The sequence below is a fragment of the Ischnura elegans genome, chromosome 1, assembly GCF_921293095.1.
Source record: "Ischnura elegans chromosome 1, ioIscEleg1.1, whole genome shotgun sequence".
Taxonomy (NCBI): Eukaryota; Metazoa; Arthropoda; class Insecta; order Odonata; family Coenagrionidae; genus Ischnura; species Ischnura elegans.
In genome coordinates this window covers 145,129,768-145,152,132 of record NC_060246.1, presented here as the reverse complement: position 1 = coordinate 145,152,132, position 22,365 = coordinate 145,129,768, and the positions used below count along the sequence as shown (strand labels likewise).

The following is a 22,365-nucleotide window of genomic DNA, read 5'->3' as shown; positions in this document are numbered from 1 at the left end:
TCAACGAAAGTTACTGACAGATTTGCCACTTAGTCCTCAGACTTTTGGCCAAAAGGCATGTGGAGAAGAGATCATGTATCTTGTGCGTGTTATAACATCCATCTACATATAAGTATATCATTTCTGCATGGGAGTGTGCGCGAAGGTCACCTTTGCTGAGCATTTTCTATGATAATATCTGCCCTTCCCATTCTCAGTCTCCTCAACGAAAGCAGCTGACTGATTTGCCGCTTCTCTTCCTTCCCCACGTGGTCCCGTAGCTTGATTGACTGCGTGTTTTGTTCTTACGCGTGTTCTCCGAGGGGCGCCGATATTTTTGCGACTGCGCACTGCGCCCTCTCCCTCAGTGGGTCGAAACGTCTGCTGCAGTGCGGCCTTGAAGGATGGACATGTGAAAATAACGAGCGGAGGGGAGGGGAAAAGGGTGGGCGGGATGAGTGATGCGGGGAGACTAGTAAGCAGGCGGCGGGAGGGCCGAGGTGGATTTTGGCGCCGATGAAGGGTGGACGGAACGAGGCCTCTTGCCTTGTCCACCCCCTTCTCCGTTCCCAGTGTTCACTTAAAGCAAATTCTGCGACGCATCAACGAGACACGGAGCGGAGCAGAAAAGTCGGTATGTGTACTAGGCAATCGGTTAGTCAAAATAAATTCGTTTTAAAAATATTGAAATAAATACTTGCATTATTCCACGATTATGGATGTATTTGTTTCAAATGGAAAAATTTCACTCCATCACGATTGAATCTTCGGATTTTTTTCGAATTTAAAAATGCTGTTCGATGTGATATTCCTTATATTTTAATGATAAGGTGGTGCGTGTTGGTCTGGAATTTAGTACTAAAAGTGCTGTAGTTTGGCCGGCACGACCTAGCCCCTAAAATCCCGACTCATTATTAGCGTACCGGTTAAACTGCTTTTTTAAGTCACAGAAAATACATTCAGGCATTCAGGGAATATGAGGACACGAACAGGAAACCTAAAGACCTTAAACAATTACTACAAATAATTGATTCAATTCCAATTTCCAGATTGGAATGCGAAAGAGCATTTAGTACTGTGAATGACATTCCCACTAAAAAAAAAGGAACAGTTTGTTTTTAAAACGAATCGGAAGATTGATTTTCCTCAGAAGTGTTGGGCCTCAATTGGAAAAATTTAATCCAGAAATTTATGTGCAGTCTTAGCTCAGACCAGAAAGTAGTTCAGCTGAAGAGACCGCGTGTCAAAAATGTGACCCACTCAACGAAATCCACTACGAACCCACGTGGAACCTACTTACGTGATTTTTGAAGAGTACCGCCTCTATTTTTTCCCAACTACTGCTCTGATTACTAACCATGCTGGATCTTGAGTTCTTCTATTTTTTGTTATCTGAACATAGATTATAAAATGTCGCAGTCTTGAATCTTAATATTTTACTTGCAAATTAGGAATCTATTCTGCGGTGGGTAATGGCTGTATGAATATAATCCTCACGCTAGCTTATCGATATCTAAATGTTCCGCATGAAAGAAACACCCCATGACATCTAAGCCGATGTTTGAGTCGTAATCACCGCTTCAAAGTAAGCAAAATTAGAAACTCGTACGCGCAGACTGTGAGAGTCATTTCGCCTTTTTTTTTTACTTTACCCCCGTACTCTTCAATTCCGCATACCTTTGTTTGCTTTATATTTGCAAATCTTGGGAGTAAGTGTATCGTTTTGGACTCATCTCCGCGCTGCAGAAATTTTTGGGAACTGATAAAAATGCGCCCTGAGTGACACCATTAAAATAAACCTTCTACAGGACAGACTGGGGCCTCCTCTGAGCAATAGTCGTGGAAGCAGGTCATAAAAGCAGAAGTTACTGCATATACATATGTTAATGGCAGTAGTGATTCATTCGAAGACGAGAGAGAAAATGGGAAAGTCTCATTTTTGGCGAAAATGACTGAACTCGCCCTTACCACGCCCCAAATTACTGCTTCGTATTGAACTTCTGTCCACCCGTTGGCTATCTGCTCCCATTTTTCTTGACTCCACGTCTCTCTCTTCAAAATTAGGGTCCATGCACCCACACGCTACCCAGTGGCGTAAAATGGATATGCCTGGAACGAAAGAGAAAGTGAAAGTAAGACAGTGAGACATTAAGACAGACAGAAGGAAGTTTTCCGACCATCCCTTGACGCTGCATCTGCCGAACGAATAAAGAGAATATTGACTGAAGGAAGAAAACTAATTCCATCCCTCCCTTTTATTCTTTTTCTTCGCCATATTACGCTTGATATTTTTCCCTCGCAAAACATTCGGCCTTTCCCTTAGTGATACCTTAGGGTCCTTACTCATCGTCGCCAATATTGGGATAGTTGGTGACGACTTTAAGAGTCCTGGTCCATTTGATAGTTCAGGGCGAACCTTTTATTGGGAAAGAAATGGACCACAAGAGCATCACAATACCAGCAAAAAAACTTAGTGAGGCCGAAGCCCGAGGCTAAAGAACACCTGTGAAGCAGTGAACAGCTTGGCTTGAGCTCATTACGTCATCAACTTATCAGTGAAAGGGATCAGCCCGTCGATTTTCCGCCGCAGATAAATCGTTAAGTAGGCAATGAATCGAAAAACGATAAATAAGATTCTCATCATTTATATAACTGTATCAGAATCGGCAAATATAAAAACTTGTTTCACTACACATTGAAATTGGAGCTTTCACACGCCCATGATCGTCGCCTCCCGCCTTGTGTTGTGAGTCGCGTGCCAAGGGACCACATCCTACTCATTTACACACAGGTCCACCCACGCAGCCGGCCGAAACGAGCAACGTCACCCATCTCCCTTCGAGGCACGTGTGTTCCGCGTCTTTTTCTCACGCGCGTGACTTCATCACCGGCCCAGGCGAGAATTACGCTGCGCACCTGCCTCGAGTAAATGCGGGTATAAGAGGCCAGGCCTTACACCACGCCCCCGCCATAACGTTTCCCGTCCACGCAGCTGTGCTCCCCTCGAGGGAGAGCGTCCAAAATATATGCTCGTAAGGCTGAATTGTGGGAAGACGCTTTTATCCCTTCTATTCCTTGGGGAAGGTGGGCAATAAAAGATGCAACGTTGTCCCATCGACTGTGACCCATCATGCGAAATGATCATTTGTTACATAGAGAAGCAAAGGTCACGCGAAAGATGGGTAGGAAAAGGATAAACGGTGAATCAATGTTTTTCTCCGAACATTCTTATCTCTCACCGTCTAATTACTATGAAGAAGCCCTTGGCTATTGGTAGATTGAAATAAAAATATTGAACGAGAGATTACTTTCAAGAATCAGGTGAGAATAGCGATTGGCAGAAAATCTAGATCAGCACTGGAATCGGTTATCAAAAGCAGAACAATGTTATTGCTTGTGAAAATTCATTTCGTATACTGCCCAACACTTGGAAATACTTTTGCCCATTATCTTGGCTTTAAAAATGAGGTAAAAAAGAGAGTGGTAATTACCAAGCTCATCAGCTCTAGTGTTAGAATCGTAATTAGGAATAAAAAGAGAAGAAAAACGATGGATTTTGTTGCGAAATTAAGAGTGAAAATGGACGATAAATAAACCAAATACTGATATTGTATTGAAGTGGTGAGCGGAATCCAAGATTTTATAGTTCACTTAGTGTGGTAATGCTTCAAAATTATGTATAAAAATTTATTTTGAAACGGATAACATCGTGAAATCTCATCAGCTCCAAAATAGGAGAAAAAAAGGAAGAAAGATAGTAAAGGATATCCAAATGAAAATGAAAGGAAGTGAAATCAGGTCGGGAGGTTGACAGAATAAATAAACACAGCTTCCTGATTTCTCTACATCGACCGCAAGAGGAGAAGGACAAGTTGGTAGCTTAAAATTAAAACAAGACCGCATCTTATCACTTTAAACTTCACACAACGCAAATTTTAGTCTATCACGCGTCGGAAGGGAATAAAAAAAAAGAATGAATGAAGAAGTGTGAAGGGGATAGGAAGAGGAACCGGAATATGGTTTCGCGAGAGAAAAAAAAATGAAGATGAAACATTAAAAAAATAAAGGGTACCCGAGGATGAGGTTTGAGCGTGTGGGAGGGTGTAAATTTTTTTCGGCGGAGGGTTCGGACTTTGCCTGGATTAAGGGAAGTGGACGTGGGGGTAAGGGGTTTTTAGGGTCGGGGATTCCTGCATATGTGCCGCGGGACAACCTGTTGAGGGAGGGAGGAGAGGTAGCGTGAGGCTGGCCGTGCCGAAGGTGGATGCATATATATACGCGCATGGTCAGCTGAGGAGAGTGGGGCGCAATTTCATTGTTGTTTCCCCTTGAGCCCGTTGATTTTTTACGCCCTTCTTTTGTTTCCCGCTCCCGTACTTTTTTCCCCTCCCCCTTCGCATTGGAGGGGTAGTTAAGGGCTCTTTTTTACTCCCAACCTTTCGGCCGCGATCCCCAAGTAATTACCGTCCATCTGTCTTCCTTCGCAATTTCTCACCCCGTCGTTTATTTTAGCATTTTTTTAGAGTTTATCACCCTTTTTTCCCGTCTTTGCACATTCTGCTGTAATATGCGAAGGAAGACCTTCTAACCAGCCATTAACCTCCACCGATTTATTGTTTTATTTCACGTTGGTGTAAGAAGTTGGATATTTTGAAAATCTGATCCAGCATAGGCAATGAAAACAAGTGTCTCTCCTCATTGCGTATTCAAATACCTTAAAATGCAGAATTTTTGAAATTGAAAGAAATAGCATAATGGTTCTAAACTTTTAAAAGATATTTCCTTGATGAGACAAGGAGATGGTCACAGTGATGCAAGAAAAAAAAGAATAAGCGTTCAAAAGGTATAATTTCTATTCATGTCAATGCATTAGATATGTAACTCTATATTTACTACCCGAATAATTGGTTACCCAACTCATTGAAACCTTTTCTATTAAAAAATACAGTAGACATCCATAATAGATTGATAAGAACATTATGATCAATTGATTCTATCGTTCAAAGCTGTACGTCTTTGAAGCCCATCGCGGAGGACATTCCTATGAAATACTATCACATTAAACGGGGGCCAACTTTCTCTGGTGAACCATGACCTTGCACCGTCCTGCTATCAGATAAACACGTGGAGGCGTGTTTGGCCTTGCTGTGATGTTGTTTCCTTTCAGTCCATTTGAGTCCATTTGAGCTTTGAGCTCCGAATGTATGACTACGACTGCCCTACTTTCTCGCCCTCACCTTATATTTAGGCTGTGAGTGTGGTTGAGGGGACGCATGCCTAGACCTATCGTGCGCTTTCTTTCTTGGTGATGCCTTAATCCGTAAAAAACGTACATTACCATCTTGAAATTTTGGAGCATATAGAGTAAACCCAAGTCAACATTTTACTGTTTTTCAATATAACAGTAATTGCATATGAAAAAATAATAATAAGTCAAAATTTTGAAATCTGAAATTCAGGAAAAATTTGAACTTTTAAGAAGACTCTAACCTCCCTCGCAAGTAATTGGTCTTTTCTGGTGACAGATCCTTCGTAAAATTAATGCAACCATCTTGAAAATATGCAGGTATGCAGAGCGGACCCTGTTTTGAAATCTGATACGCAAGAAAATGTTGAACAGGTCTTCTTCACATAGTTTGAAGGGAGTGATTTTCAACTAATGAGCAGTAAGAAGTATGCATCTTATTAAGAGGACGCTAACTTCCTTCCCACCTAACCACTGGTCTTTTTTGTGACACATTATTCACGTTATGTTATTATCTTGGAATTATCGAGTTAAGCAAATCGGACTATGTTAAACATATGCATCTCAAATATTTAAAAAAATACGCACGCAAGAAAATAGTTAAAAGCTAAGAGGTAAAATTATGTAAGGTTTTGATACTAGCAGATTTTGACGACGATCTACTTTGAATACCCTAAAAATTACAAAATCATAGACTAAGTGTTGTGAGAGTGATATGTCACCAATAAAGCCCGAATGAGTGGGAGGTATGCGTTTTCTCGCGAACGCCGAAGGCGAAGGAATGAATGTGCGAATCAAGCGCGCCGAGATTCTATTCAGCCGCTTCGTGCTTCCACTTCCCCGACTCCACCGCGGATCGACAAGGAGGAGGCGGGGGAGGGGACAGGGGGTGTCGCAAGGCCAAGTTCAAGGGTGAAGGGGAAAGGAGTTGGAAGGGAGGGGGCGCCTCCTTCGCTCCTCGTCGCCACTGATTTCGTTTCCCTACGTCTGCGAGGAAATTGGCGAGCGACTGCCCTGTGCGCAGAGCGGCAAGCGAAATAGATTTGACTCCCTCATGTTCTCCAGGAATACACGAGAGTGTAAGTATTTTTGAACCAAGATTAGGAATCGTATTCGCGCAAAGACAATATATAGTGGAAACATGGCTGAATTACAGTGATGGTCTTATCGAATATGAGACGAATTTCAAATTTTGGAATTGTTTAATTTTTGGTGGTCCGGAAATTAAAATAATGTCATTTTTGGTGACTATAATACTACAAGGTCTTGCTAAATAAGGTACAAGATCGTATTTCAGTGTTCGAGTTTTAAAAAGCTTAAGAAGTGAGGACATTAAAAAGAATGGGTAAAAAAACGTTTGAACAAAATATGTATTTGAAAACAATTCTATCAAATTCATTTCGGTCACCTTTCACTTTAGCAGCTTGAATAGGAATATAAATCAGTTATTTGACCATATTTAATGATACCTCTAAACATTCGGGTGACACAATGTATTTATTAACCCATATTCATATTTTGTGGATAGTAGAAAGTTATTTGAACTCTCCTCTACTGCCACCTCATAGGGTAGGATCAACTATTCCAGTTAAAAGAGAACAATAAGATGTCTTTAATGATCATAGGTGCCCCAAATGACGATAATTGTGCTATATTTTGACAGAAAATTAAGCAACGCATTTAAAATATCTAACCCATACCCTGACGGGACTCAAACCCTTCGGTGATCATCGGTTTGGCAGTTGAGGACTTAACCCGAACGTCACGGAGGTAAATCAACAACGAGTATTGAGAAACGATAATTTATTGTTGAAAGAGGTGGAAAGACGCTAAATAAAGAGAAAACGGAGCGAGGGAATATCGGTAGTTGAGGGAAATGAATGATCAATGTTTGTTGAGCTTCGCAATGAAATGCGCGTGGTCAGGTGGACGCGATATAGAAGGGATTAATGGTTTCCTTTTAAGAGGGAGTCACCTTTTGCTTTCACCCACCATTGTAATTTCTCCTTTAATCTTGTTATTTTTATTTTTCTGGCAGGGGAACAACTCGGCATCTTCCGCGATCGCTCGGCGGGAAGGGAGAGTATGAGAGGAGGTGGAGGTGAAATCCAGCCGAAAAAGACTCGGGGGGCCTTCTATCTATCTCCCCGCAGCGCCCACCGCCGCCTCCGCTCAGTCGGCAAACCGTCTCCCCCGCGCACCTCGCGGCTCGCTCTGAAGAAACGGGAGAGGAGATATTTCCGTTCTCCGTGTTTGCAACCTCTCTCTATCCCTCTCCATTTTCCTCCTTCTTCCTTGGCGCCCTCCCTACTCCTCGTTATCCAACGTACACACATACACTCCTTCCTCTCCGCCCTCTCTCTCTCTCTCCCAGCCGGCTCCGATGGGCGAAAAAAGAGGCAAATAGGCCTGAACGAGTCGAACTCCTTGGCGCGTCCGTGAAGAGAAGGAAGGAGCCTTCTCTTTCTCTCGCCGGAGTCTCGGCGACGAGCTCTCCCGGTCGGATAGCGCGCGCTGGCCGTCTCGGGCAGGTGAGCTCGAGGTCGTCCCTGGTGATTCCGCGGGTGTTTTCGCGGGCGAAAAAGGTGAGGACCGTCGCCGAGCGGTGTTTAGTGCGAAGATGCCATAGTGGAGAGTTGGGAGCGTGAACGAAGGCGGTTGGATGGCCCGGTAAAATGGCAGATTGCTTCGCGTGGGTAGTGCGTGTGTTGTGTTGCCCTATTTGACCCGCGAGACGCGACCTCAACGTCTGTGATTGTTCTGCTTGGAAGAGTTATGAGAAGAAAACGCTCGGTAAGTTGTTGAGAATATTCGTGTCGTACAGAGTGAATTTTGGGTGGTATACTCTACTACGCCGATCGAGGATTACTTAGTGATTAACGAATTCGTGCACGTGGTGTGATATTTGATTACGCGTTCCGGCGTTGAGTGCCCGCCTTACTCCGCGAAGTTTTGGGCTCTCTTTCTCTGGATTACAGCTTATTACGAGTCCACGTGGAGTGATTTTATTTCCCCCATCTGGTGAAGATCTGGCACGCCCCTCTGGTGTATGCGTCGTCTCGCCTAAGCTTCTGTCGAAGTTGTTGAAAACGCGGTTTAGAGGAATATGGAATACTATCCTCCAGCCGGCCGGATTACGAGTGAACAGATGGTGTCCGTCAGGAGTTGCGTAGAGGACGAGAAAATCATTCTCCTCGATGGACTGTGTCTTTCTTTCACCATCTGATGGTGTTCTATCATTGTGTAATAGGTGTTGTATCAGCATCGTGACTGCATGATTGCGTCCCCATGGTTTTGTGTGTCTGAAGAAGAATCCCGCCTTGAGCAAGATGGACGAACATTTGCAGCGCATGATGGGCGTTCCGCCGCCGCCCAGCGACTTCGACCGGGGGAGGCGGAGGCCCCCGCTACACCCCCCGCCGCCCCTCCCGCCGCCCCCGTCGCACGTCCCCCGCCCACCCCCGGCGCCGCCCCCGGACGCCCTCCAGCAGCCATCGACTTCGGCCAACTCCACCTCGGGTCCTCGGCAACCGCAGCTGAAGATCCCGCGGCCGAAGACGTCGGCTAAGGGTGCGAGCAAGAGCGTTGGTGCGAAGAACCTCACGATGTCGTCGTCGGCTGGGAAGAAGACGTCTTTGAGGGACTCACCTCCCGGGTCAACCCCCGCCAGGAGCCCATCACTTGAAGGTAGGAGAGCATTTTATTTCTTCTATAGGCGAAGGCCATATTCTTTCCTGCAATGACTAAATAAATATACCCTAGGAAAATTTTCAAGACCACAAAGGTATATTTGGTTAAACTTCGACCAGTTTCAACACTATCATGCTATTTTTAAGAGGAAATAATCTGGGGAATGGTACGGGAGTGTTGAAGCAGGTTGAGGTTTTACCAAATAAAACTTTGTGAAATTGAAAACGCTTCAAAATTTGTTTAGCCTGTAATTCAAAGTTCCACAAAGTAATCTCACAAACCATTGAAGACATCCTCTCTACAATTTTAGGTGCTTAATTTGTCTCGCTGCGAGATATATTCATGCCATTTCACCCTAATTCCTCTTCTGCCTGAGTTTGAGATTTAGTAGCTTCATAAAGAGGTTGTACGTTTGCCCATAAATCGCATAAAACTAATGCATAATTATATAATTGCAATGCGTAAGTACTGAATAAGCTTATTCTATATATGCCCTAGATAAATGCCCTGATACAGGTTTTGCATGAAACTCACGCCCTCTTATTTAATTACTAGAGGATACCCTCTCCTATTCGCTCCGGCGCGGCGCGGCGTTTGATTTACTTACTTCATCCCTTCCTTCTCCACTCTGTAACATCCCCTCGGTGAGCGAGAGTGCTCTTAGCTGTATTCGGTTTCATCGAAAGGAAGCAATCCAAATATGAAGGAATGCGTAGCATAAAAGATTTAAGTTTGAGAAACTTTGACACAATCCCATTTTTAGGCACCAATAAAAATTGTATCATTAATTACATACCTTGATAGGTTTTCATTCATTTCGAAACATTTATGTTCCGTATATTCTTTCACCGTATTGAACTAAGCAGATTCATTTGTGACTTTCATCATTAATACTCATCCACCATTTATTTGATCTCATTGACCATCCACCTTTCAATATTATGAGTGCACTTAGCATACGGTATCGATCATTGTTACCATAATATCAACAGAATCCATTTCTTATTATGCAAAAATTGCAGTAGTTGTTTGGCTAGGAACGCCCTTATTCCCCTTGAGACAAAGAGCGTGACTTAATCCCCCTCAGTTAATGCAGTATATCTTCTTAGACAATCATACCGAGCGTTAACTGTGACAATATTAATGTATTTTCGTTTTTTTTTTTTGCTTTTAACAGTTACGGAAGGTAAAACATGGAGACACGTCAATATCCTATCTACATTTATTTTTAGATGGGACGGATGCACTTACCTATTATCTTCGATCGTCAGTGGATTAGGAGCATTGAGATCGTTTCATTTAGAGATTGTATTTCGGGCTCACCTCTATGTAGGAATTTTAAGCGAAATAGTCAAAGTGTAGGTTCGAAGATTTTCGCGGTGTTGATGAGATGCCGCATGCTTTTTGCATTTTCTTCGGGTTTTCACAGCGTCCGTTGGATTTTGTTGACGACAGTTTCGCTGAAATTGCAGTCAGCTTCTACAGGTCGAAGGTGTTGTCAACAAAGGCCGACGAACGCGTTGAGAACCCGAAGGAAATGCAGAAATAAAATAATCAATGTTTTGATACTGCTGTTAGACATTTTCTAATGCTTGCAATCATAGAGATGTCACTCTTTATGCCATTCTAGATATTTACATATTGCTAAAGTCTTTCATTTCAGTACAAAATCAATGAACACTTTATGAGTCAGTGGTGTGGAGAGTTTAGTGTCCTCTGTAACCGTGAGTTCTCCTCCTGAAGTATGATAACCATGACTATATACACGTGGTTCATGAAGGAACTTGTAATCAAGAATGAATATTTATCGATCTATGCGTGATTGTTTATTCCACCTACTCATTTGATTCTGCCATAAAATCTCAAAAATATGTTGAAGATATTACTGCTGAAGAAAACTTGGCATCGGTAAATTATTATGAGGAACTGTGTTTAGTTAAAATTCAGGCAAAAAGAAAGTCTTTTAATTATTCTTTCGCAGAATTTACGCATAACTAATACTATTTTGTGTACATGGTGGTGCAGTTCGCAATGATACGGTGTGGACTTTCTCAGCCTCGCTTTTGGTGAAAAGGAGTCGACGTTTCTCATGTGAAGCACGAACGTCTCATCAATGTTTTTCCAGGCCGGCTAATTTTTTTTGCTCATTGAAAAACCTGTCCTTTTAAAATGGCTCCATGAATGTCAGAATTATCTTTTTGATGGGATTTACAGTTTCTATGTTGTGGGTTTCAAATACCAATATTCATTTAGAAGCATATTTAAGTCAGTAAATAAGTTTCTCTGCACGAAAAAACGTGAAATCGTTACTAAATTATATCTTGTTTGAAAAAAAATCTTGAAACTTCTTATATTATGTCAATTGCGGAGGAAAATCATGGGCAAAGCTTCCGCGACACATTGATACTGCAGAGTAAACAAATATATAAACGCAGAAGGTTTGTTACGATACGTGCCAAAAGTATTCCTCTCAAATGTTGCGTAACTGCGTCTTTAGGAAAATGGTATGTTTCGTAAACGATAGGGGAGGGGCACATAACACAATTTTGTTATTTGTTCGTTCCCCATCGTTTATGGAAAACATATCTTTCAATCATTATATATACTTTTATTTGGTTGGGTATTTCCACCTTCAGGGAAATTGCAAATTTATGTTTGTTTTGAGTGGAATATGCTTGAATTTGATTGTTTCTAGGCATAAAACTTTCGGGTGGTGGATTGTGGTCAAGTAATAAAGACATCTATGGTAATTTTCAGCATTTACTAATGGATATTACAATTTTTTTACTTATTGGATATGGAAGGTAAGTTATCGATAACTGAGATTTTTTGTGTCTTTAGCGGTTGGTGTATTTTTGGTTTATTAACTGAGGATTATTGGAAAATAAAATGAAATTGCGGAGACGAAGGTGAAGCAAACCTTGCTTTTGAAAAATCTTTTAACTCACCTAACAGACACGCTGCTTCATGTTAATCGGGATAATGCTCAAGTATGGATTATTCCTCTTCATGTGAAATTAGAGATTTTAACTCCAAGGAAAAGTGCCAGGCAATGATAATCATATTAGTGCTATAGGACTTCCAATAAGCAACCATATTATCACACCGGCCTTAGCACCACAGTATTCACGTGTAAAATTTTAGATTCAATCGATAAGATGTTTTTGTAAAAATTTCTGTTCATTTGTTTCCGTTGATTTTGCGGTAATTGTGAAGCATTTCGGTTGTTATTATAATTTGCAGAAAATTTTTTTCCTCACAAAGACGGCATTTGAGATTTAAATCCAAACCAAATCCCATTGGATTAAAGGAACTCCTAATTCCGATAAATCACTTGCAGCAAAAGTTTGCGAATATCAGTTTCGTGAGCCAAATACAATTATAAAATACAAAATATCTATTTCCCCGTTTACGTAAAGGACTACCTTATCGATAAACAGAAACTAGTGCAATGAGGAACTCTGTAAAAATTCGTTTTCAGTAAATACATTTTCTCATATTAACGTAGATATTTGCATAAGTATCAATTCCCTCCTTAAACGTAATATAGAGAAGTCTTCTCTCACAAATAGTAACTGGTGGCGTAATTGTGTTATTAATGCACTTGCCATCAACACGAATACAGTGAGTTAATTGGCTGCAGCAAGTTGCATCGTACGTGTGCCAATTAATTCTCTTACTGTTAATTTAATATTCGCCGAAGAATATGATTTTTGAGAATCTCTTCAATATTCCTTATTTAATCTAATCTACTGAACAGTTTTCTGCATTGTTTCACAAAGTTTATCAGTGCAATGCTAAAAATATGATTATAACTTTCGAAGTTGTATCTCCTCGTTTCTATTCTCTCTGAAAGAAAAGAAAAACATCAACGTCAAACTGAGAGCATATTTTCAGCAACCCCGAGGAATATATATAGCCTGATGTGTAGGAGTCTTCGAATCTCTTGGCAATAATAGACTAACATTATAATTTTTTGGAACTTGCAGAGGCTTTAAAAGTTGATTCAATGTATGTCTGGTGGGTAGTTATCGGCGCGCGGCTCTCTTCGCATGCAATGCTGGTGAAATGCTTATAGTCGAGTCCCCGCAATGCTCTATCTTCTTGAAAATTCGATTTTTCGGCTACGACACACCCTCCTTGACCGTTGGTCTCATTCCCCCTTGCTTTTCAAGTTCAAGGTCTTTCGGGTCGTTAAAACGCAACCCTCTATATCGGCTCTGTAGCGAAAGACGTAGTTAAATATCGTTGCAGATAAAGCGCAAATTTTGAAACGTAGTTTTCCATTTATCGCGTGGTTCAGTTTTCTATTTTGCGTATAACTCTTAGCAGTCCTTGGAAAATATATTTTAGAGTTCGTAGAGGTTTGATAATGCGATATTGCGAATAAAATAAAATTTTTGGAGGTCGTTGAGCATTTTATGAGGCCATTTATTTACTTTGTTTGATAAGTTTATAGCCGATATCATGGCCGATGATGACGTTATGCGGTAAAAATCTTCTTTGAAGTATATTTTACATGATAAACTGGCATTCTCTGAATTTTAGAGGGGAAAAAGAATTTTAATCCATTAATACCGAATTTTTCTTAAATTTCATTTGCTAAAAGTAAGAAACAGCAGTAAGGAATCAAAATCATATCGAGTCTAACGGTGCCAGTTAGACCCTTGTCAAACCTATGCAGCCAATATTTGAACAAAGGAAGGTGGCCATGTAGAAAGAGACGGACATTTTTGTCCTGACATTGTTGTTCGTTGAAGATTGCTGATGGTTTGTTCGATTTAGTAAGGGATTAATGCAAATAATAGTTGTTGATTAGTGGAGCTAGATACCGTAACCATGAGCCAATTCTCATGCCGATTCAGCCCTCCCCCTTGGAGAACTTCTTTTCTTTGCCTCTTAAAAACCTTCCTTGCTTGGGTTCTCCATCTCTCCACGCGACTCAATTGCAGCAATATCGCGGCCCTCCATTTGCCCAGACCTCGCACTTCTCGCAAATATTTGACCTTGGGCAAGGTAGTACGTTCCTCGGTTCCTTTTTTTTTTCTTTCCCTCCCACTCCCCCTTCTCCCGAACGAGCCCGCTTCTCTTTATCATTTTCCCTTTCGCTCCCATTCCCCCCCACTCCCTTCACTCTCTTCCTCCATCTCCCTTTTTTTTACGCGGTGACCCTCCCACCCACCACCTTACAGATTCTCCCCTTCCCGCCCCCAGTGGGCCAAGAATTATGTTCGGGGCGTGAGGGACGAGGGTTGACGGGGAGAGAAGGTTTAAAAGATGGTGGGGGGAATGAAAAGAGTTCAAACCACCCGGGCGAATCAAATGGTAAATGGGGAAATGTTGGCTGGCTTTGAAGGACCCAATGCTCCAGCTTTACCGCTCTCCTTTCGCGTCATATTAGTTTTTCAAAACTCAAGTCGTTAACTTTTTCTAGGAACAATTAACCACTGTCGTACGATAATAATTCATTTTGGAGGACCGATCATAAAGCGAATTACGTCATGCTATTTCGCATTATTTTAGGACAAGAAATCAGCGAGAGTATCAGCGAATTAAAGTTTATCATCTAAAAGCTGTGTTTTGTTTACGAACAAGGCGTAGTGTATTAAAGACGCACTACTCGATTAGAAACAAAATCGTCGTAATTTGGAATTGTAAATAGCGCAAGCAAAATTAGTTCAAATCGTATGCCGAATCGATATGAAGTCAGACCCACCGTAAACCTGGGGCTACTGTGAATGGAGTGGACCGTTGTAAAACTTTTTCCGTACGTAAAATTTGCAAATTGAGAAATACAAATATTTATTTTGGGAAAAATATCGGTACGTATTTGCTAATATGAAAATTTTCTGATATGCATTTTTTCCGATGCTTTGTAGCTGGTATTAATCGCCTCTCCTCAAAGGGCATCCGATACGGAATTAAATTTTATATATCTCAGTGAGTAAAATTTACAATGGCCCAAATTTTCTTAATTTTTTTTGAATATATATTATGGCGTGAAATACAATATTCTTCAAATTGGCATATAGGTTGTTTTTCTGTGTATTATAGTTGACTAATGTTGTATTCAGAGACCGCAGACGTTCGAAATTTTTAAATACAAGGCTCATTCAGCGGTTTTTCATTGGGCATCTTTAAGCGAACCCAAACGGCCAAGAACGTCTTTTGACAGTTATATTTGACACTCTTTGGCACTACTGGCGGTGGATTCAGAAAGCGCCTACGATTTGGTCTAAATATTAGGCATATATGTTCTACCTCGGTTCTAAAACCTGTAATTTTTATTGAAAAGACATCGCGTAGTAACCTCTTGCTTGGAGTGGCTTTTCCATACCTAATTTTAGGTATTCAAATTGTGGATGGCTTATCACTCACTGTGATTAAGTACCTCCTTTTAGTTAAATTTATAAATACTGACACTGACAATAAGTACTAACGCATTACTAAGGGTAATGATTGTAATAAAAAATTGCTGTATCGCTAATGGATGGATTCCTCATTCGAAATATTAATTCTTCATGAAAGATTTGAAAATTTAAGCGCGATAGTCTAGACTTGGTCTTAAGTATAACTCTTCATCCATTTCCGCTGTTTGATGCCATCAATCTTTGCCTGAAGCTAGGGCGTTTGAATTGAGCTTTACCTTTGATTGTCAGTGTTTTGGAAATGCATTTTCAGTCACTCATTTCAATGTTCCCCACGAATTTATGAGTTTGATGCTCATCAATGTGTGAAATATTAATGCAGTGATCGACTGCGAGCGTTTATTTGATTTAAAAGGTGACAATTTCAAGCCTTGTGTCGTGAAAAAAATCAAAAACAGTAATTTTCTATCATGAATTTTAATTCTGTCTTTCATTGAAGGAAAAAAATGACTCATAAATTTTTTGCTTCACCAAGTTCAAAACGTTTGTATGATAAAACTACTTTTTTTGTTAGCAGTAGCTTTGCGATTGACGGGGTGAATTCTTAAAGGGCACATATCAATATAGCAAAGTTCTTAGATACGCCATTTTTATGGACTTCTTCAAAGCTATCACTTCGAGTTTTCTAAGATTGGTTTGGCGCATCACTTCATTCCACTCCTATGTGTTAGCCATTTCAATGTGACGCGTTTATCTTCTTTTATATCCTTCATAAACTGCTCTATGTAACTTATCGAGGCCGTCCACTTGACCTTCGACGGTAGTCTTCATCAGAACATAATGCCGCATAATTTGTCCAATTAGTTATCCTGATTTCCCCCAAGGGTTTTCTGAGGAATTCATTTTTCTTCCTCTCTTTTTTTGCATTTCCTAATTATTTACTCAGTCTCCCCATTTTATTTTCATCATTCTCAGTTAGGAATGCATATTTTATACTTTGCAATATCCATTCATGGAAAAATCGAATTCTATGGTAAAGCAGCGCCAATATAAGGAATACTTTCTTTTCCTTTTCCCAAACCACACATTAAAAAGCCAAGAGGATCGAGATTGCTATTTTGGAAGTGGTTTGGTTTAATATCCACTGAATGATGCATGGAAAAGATTCGGCTAGTAATTTCTTCTGCTTTAAAAATACATGATTAACTTACTGCGCCGGTACGTTCGACGAACGAGTGGAGTCCTGGGCGGTCGTAAAATATAATTCGATATTCATATCTCAGTCCCGTTGGCATACTCGTTAATGAGTTTTGGAGGTCGTAAAGCAGGAGGTGAGTAACGTATGATCAGGAAGGGTTCCCGAGGGATAGATGGATGCGAATGAGAAAATGCCCTCGTTGAGACGGGGCTTCGTAGCTGGGCTTGTGTGTTGGGTGCATCTCCACACAATGCGGCGATAAACCTTATCGCCCCGGACAAAGTTTCGCCTCTGCGTCACTCCGGCGTAAACTGTCGGGCTTTAATTCGCTCGTCCCCGAACCGCTCCGTTCAACTTCGCCGACCAGCACTCCACCACCACCACCGCGGGCGTTCTTCTACCCCCACGGAACTGCGCCATCTCCGCTCCCCGAACTCTCCCTCCCCGCCGTTTGATCTGTTGCCGGCCGGTCGTTGTGCATCTGCAAGGGAGAGAGGAAGAAATGGAGATCATTCTTAATCCGACACTCGAGATAGAGCGGTATCGTTTGTCCAGTTAATGGGTGAATATTGGCCTGAAGTCGCGCGTTAACGACGAAGGAGAATGGGCAGTTGCTAGATCACGTGCGAGAATATTTGCCTCGTTGCTGTGGCAATTCTTTTCTTTTTCTCATGACAAATCAATAAAAATAAATCTATTTCTGTTGCGACCGGTCGTGAGACTAAGCTATTTGTGGAAGTTTCCAGTAATATATTTGTTAATATTTTAGAATTCCACAAGATTTGGCTTAAAAATATTCATTACTCATGACACGTCAAATGTCAGAAATGAGGTAGTATAACAAAAGCTTTTGAAGCAACTGAAGGATTTCGTAGTATTGAGATAATTTATTAAATTGCCTCTTATATTTTAAATCGCGAAAGTTGATGTGAAATACGATGGAGTAATTTGTGCGAGCTTAAACACTATTTTTCGGGGAGTACAATTCCTAAATGCGCGTATGTTTTCAAAAGGCCTTCATGACTAGGAATGTCGAAAAAGATTTTGAAGTGATTTATTTGAAGATATAGAGTGTGGAGAGTAGTAATGTCATTCGGAAACTGTTATTCAATTGATCTTGAATGCGAACAAGTTTTGATCCTGCATTTCATGTACAGATGGAATGCCAATTCTTTTATACCCCGAATTTCCGAATTGGAAATATTTAGGATGATTAAATTTATTAAAAACTGGTTTGATTTTCCATTATTAAACATTGATCCTGATTTTTTCGTGTCTTAGATAGCATTATGAAAGAAAACGCGGTTGCAATGCAACAGCAGTTCGTCATCTCTTGGTTGATTCGCTTTGGGGAACCCTCTATTATTTCATTATTTTTCCTTACTCCTCCCATCATATTTTCTCCAATTCTCTCCTCTTCTTCTTTGTCACGGTCTGAAGTCGTAAATCTAGATGGGAAACATGTGCGAATGATTGGCGAGAAAGGGATGGGCATTTTCGCAGTTGGCGGTAGAGGATCCGTTGATGCTCCAACTGGCGATATATATCTCCTCAAGAAATCAGCCCACTGGTTTTAACCCAAGGAGAGGGGGGGTGCCAGAATACTTCGGGTAATATACATCCATTGGTTTAGTCCTCACCTAGTTTACTTGGTGGTTCCAAAAATAAATCACCCATTTTCCGTGAGCCTCTTCTTTGAGTGAATTTCACCCTTTATATTGGGTGCCTTTTCATTCCTGTTGTTGCAACTATCTTCCACATTTTAAGTCATTCGTTTTTGCTACGCCTGGGATATTATTTTTGAGGGGGAAATCACCTCATACATTGCCTTGCTAATTTCATTGGGAACTCGATTAGAATATGCATATGCTTAATGTCTCCAATCGTGTCGAGTTCGCAGATCGTTATCCCCTCTCTTCATCTGCGAGACGATTGAGTGAGCAAGTTCGTGTTTTTGTCTTCTAGTGTCGATTTTTTTTTTAATAATAACCTTTGTTCGCCGTATTTCAATATTTTAGTGCCATTCACCACGAAGACTATATCTATTACCATTCTCTTTCCTTTTCCACTAAAAGCAAGGGAACTATTTCACTCAAATAAGAGAAACTGCTTATTGTGACCTCCGCGCGGTAATAATGAGACCAGAGGTGGATTCTAAGAGGGTCACAGGGGTCATGACCCCCTCCCATATGTTATATAAATATTCCGTTTTTATGAGTTCAATAGTTTTTGTATCCATAAATGTCTATAATTGTTCAATTTATTCTTATGTTTAGTATAAAAATTAAATTTTAGGCCCCGAAATTCGCAAAAAATAAGTATTTAAAAATATTTACACGGGAGAACGTCCCTCTCTCATTCCATACTCCCCGACCGAAGGACATTATCCTTTGGATGAGAGAGTGTAATCAACTGAATAAATGATCAGTGCTCCATTCATCCACGTCGACCATCTTGCACGTGCTAATTCTCGTGGAGAAAGAAGGCTGCGAATGAGATAACGCTGGGTGTTGGTGTTCCCTTCTGTCTCGGACGGTCAGATTCTGCAGCTAAAGTTCTCTCCTCTTTCTCCGATTAAAGGAGATCTATTCGCCCTACCGCAGGCGTTCATTTTCTTCCCTCTCCCCTCAAAGCTCCTTCGCCATATCTACCCACTCTCCGCTCCTCCAAACGCAGCTAACACTCTCCGCTCGCGACCTTAAATACTAATCCTACGCCCGATCTTCAATTATCGCGGAAGATGTTTCAATTGGATCTGATTAGAATTTTTTCGCCCTAAATCTAACACTGTGGGCTGTATGTTGTCTGACAAACCACTCTAGTGAATGTCTAAATATAAAAGAAGATGTCTGTCCGCTATGCGTTTCCATACGACTGCACGGATTGCGACCAAAGTTAGTACGTAGGAGCATCTCATGCTCCCAAACCCCGTAATGTTACTTTGGGTTACATCCGACCCGTCTTATGTCGTTTTCTCATTACCGTTTGTTACGTAACGTCATACATGTCGTACAACCTCTTCGATTGGATAACCTGCCGGGTAGGCACGCCTTTTGACACGATCACGAAAAAAACAATACACTATGATAATGAACTCCTAGTTCCAAGTTTCCCACTTCTCTGGATAATATCCTTTCTGAGCAACGTCGGGTGGCATGCTAGTAAATAATAATTTTTTTTTGGAGAGGACGTTGCTAAGGTTTGGAAACGTTACGAAAAGTCTAATTCCAACTTCAACCTTAGCCAATAACGTTGATATTATGGGATACGAAAAGTGTTCAATGATGTGCATATGAAGAAAAAAATTGCGCTCAATAGTCTGAATTTCATGGATTTATAATCAGCGGAATTCTAATCAGGTCCTTATTTCCCCTCAAGCGCTGCATTGCAGAGACTTATATCCCCAACATCTGCTGTCTCAAAAATTCTTTCCAACTCTACTCGCTGCACACCAAGTCAAGGGTAGGTAGAATGGAAAAACTTAACCATAAGAAGAGGGAGTTAGAGGTGGTACAGAAGTTTAATAGCATCTCCTCAGGAAGTAAATTATCCTTCTGACAGTTAAAATGTTATTCATTGCTTCACCATTCGTTGTTATAGGTTCAGTAAAATGAGTATAGAATAAGTGCACGTAATGGATCCCGGCACAAATATTTGAAAATCTCTGAACCTTACGAAAGATATGGAACTTTCTATTAGTTTGCCATCACCTCGATTGCGGCTAAAACCATTTCATTCGGTACCTTCTAACATCAAGCTTTTATAAGTTATTGATACCCAAGAATCAGGGGTGTAACGCACAGGATCATGCATCCAGCGGTTCCTTTCAATGAGCCTTTTATGAAGTGATCCGTGGTTTATTTTAACTTGTGTTTTTTTTGTGAATCCGACAATTTCTATGTCCATTAAAATTTATTCATTGTATAATTTAGCCTTTCAATTCATCCGCTCCAATATATGGTCTCACGAAAGAAATATTTTGAAATCTCCTGATACATTAATGCCAATCATGTGAGTTAATGTGGTGGAATGAAGCTGCATTGAAAGTCACCCATGCAACTGAGAGAAATTTTAAATAGTACCAACCTTGCTGGCTTACAAAAAACTACTAGGATGCACATAACTATAGTTATACCTGCTATACATACAGAATATGATAGTTAAATATATAAGGAATCATATTCGTTGTTGAAACAAATATAAATATCGAATATATCGGGGAAAACAATATGACGATCATAAAATGAAAATAGGGATTGATAATAAGCGGTGTTTCCATTAAGTATCAGATCTTAATTTGAATTCTTACTCAAATGAGCTGGACACAGCAAAATCCAGCCTTACTAGGGAACGTCTAAAATATCATTAATTGATATATTAATGGGAAACACCATAGTGTATTTTTAAAATAGCTATCGATAGAAGTAGTTAATTTTTATGGCGCAAGACGATCTGTTGAAAAATTATTTTTCCTGCCTTAAAACAATTTCCCAATCGCCAAGATTTTGCTTGCTTCATGAGGGCGGCTCTTTTAGTGCATGACTCGAAACGAGTGCATTCTCCGCGTCACCACGGAGCACCACTCACTCTATCGCATTGTTTTCCCCAACCATCCCCTTTAATAAGTCAAGAAGCGAGCGCTTATGCCGGAGGGGAATCGCTTTAACGAATGGAGTTCGTAGGAAGAAGAGCTCGCGCCGGAGATGTGTGTGTACCCCGAGGCGGATTGCTCCTTAAAACATCCAAATGCACACTATCCATCAACTGCGTCTGAGCTATTCTCGGGAGTTGGATTGGCAATGGTATTTATAGCGGCGAGTGAGAGCGAGTCGCTTAAAGCAAGAGTTTTGGGTAAAAGAGACACCGAAGGGAGGGAATGAGATGTCTGAGGTGCCGCTTTACGTGATTGTTATGATTGCGCTTTTAGCTGGAGCTTGCCGAATAAATGAGAGGAGGATGATGATGAAATGAGGCTTTTTGAGGGTTTTGGCTACGGGAGAGTTTTCGAGGCAAGAAAATGAAAGGATATTTGCAGGCGTTGAGACGGAAATTAGTCGTTGTGAGCTTAGGAAGCTAAGGTGCCAGAGTTTTCGCTTATATGATAAAATATTTCTAATATACGAATATACGAAAGATAATTTCTCGTATGTTCCTGGATGGTATTAAGGTTGTGTAAAAATAAAAAAAACAAAATGTTAGCAATATTGAAGTGAATAATTGAGATGAATGACGGAGAGACAGATTTTGAGAGATCGTATTGCGTCTAAAAAAACAATCTGCTTAAATATTGACGTTCCGTAGTGGACTGGATTTTTTTTCTGTTTCCAGCTGATTTGAGTAATAAATAAAATTACGATCTTATGCTTAGTAAAATGTATTCAAACTATCCTCAAGAAAGAACATGATCGCCTTTGCTCCAGTTTTAAGCCTGAAACCTTTTAATTAAATAGGATTATCCTTCATTCATTGATAATAATTTCGAAGTTGTGGCAGGGGCAGGAAGAGCGGAGACAGGGTTATTGAATGGGATATCAAAGAATGGGGAAAGTTTACAGTAGTGTTTGCATTTTTTTCTAAGTTTATTTCTTCTTGACATTTAATAGTAAAATGTTTAACATGCTTATGCTAGACAGAGAACAATTATTTTTTTAGTTGTCACATATCGTGTATATATGTCACGAGTTAACCCTTCCGCGACTGTGCGGGGTGACTCAGTTACCCCAAATTATGTTAATGTTGTATAATTTTTTACTTTTTATTTTGCCCCTTGGATATCTTTTGTACTTGAGCTCAATCAATTTGTCGTTATTCAGTTGGAGAATGATTTTTTTGCATTTAAATCGTGTTTAAAACTCAATTTTTATTAGCGGGGTAACTGATTTACC

The 22,365-nt window shown here is 40.6% G+C and overlaps 1 protein-coding gene across 1 annotated transcript; it reads left to right on the top strand.

Annotated features, from left to right (window-relative positions):
- The first annotated feature begins 8,553 nt into the window (after positions 1-8,553).
- Positions 8,554-8,967, top strand: LOC124166407 (sulfated surface glycoprotein 185-like). The gene has a single exon (XM_046543968.1). The coding sequence runs from the start codon at positions 8,554-8,556 to the stop codon at positions 8,965-8,967; it is 414 nt and encodes a 137-aa protein (XP_046399924.1).
- Positions 8,968-22,365: the final 13,398 nt, after the last annotated feature.

Coding starts and splice junctions, on each gene's coding strand:
- LOC124166407 (XM_046543968.1), top strand. CDS start 8,554: ATGGACGAACATTTGCAGCGCATGATGGGCGTTCCGCCGCCGCCCAGC.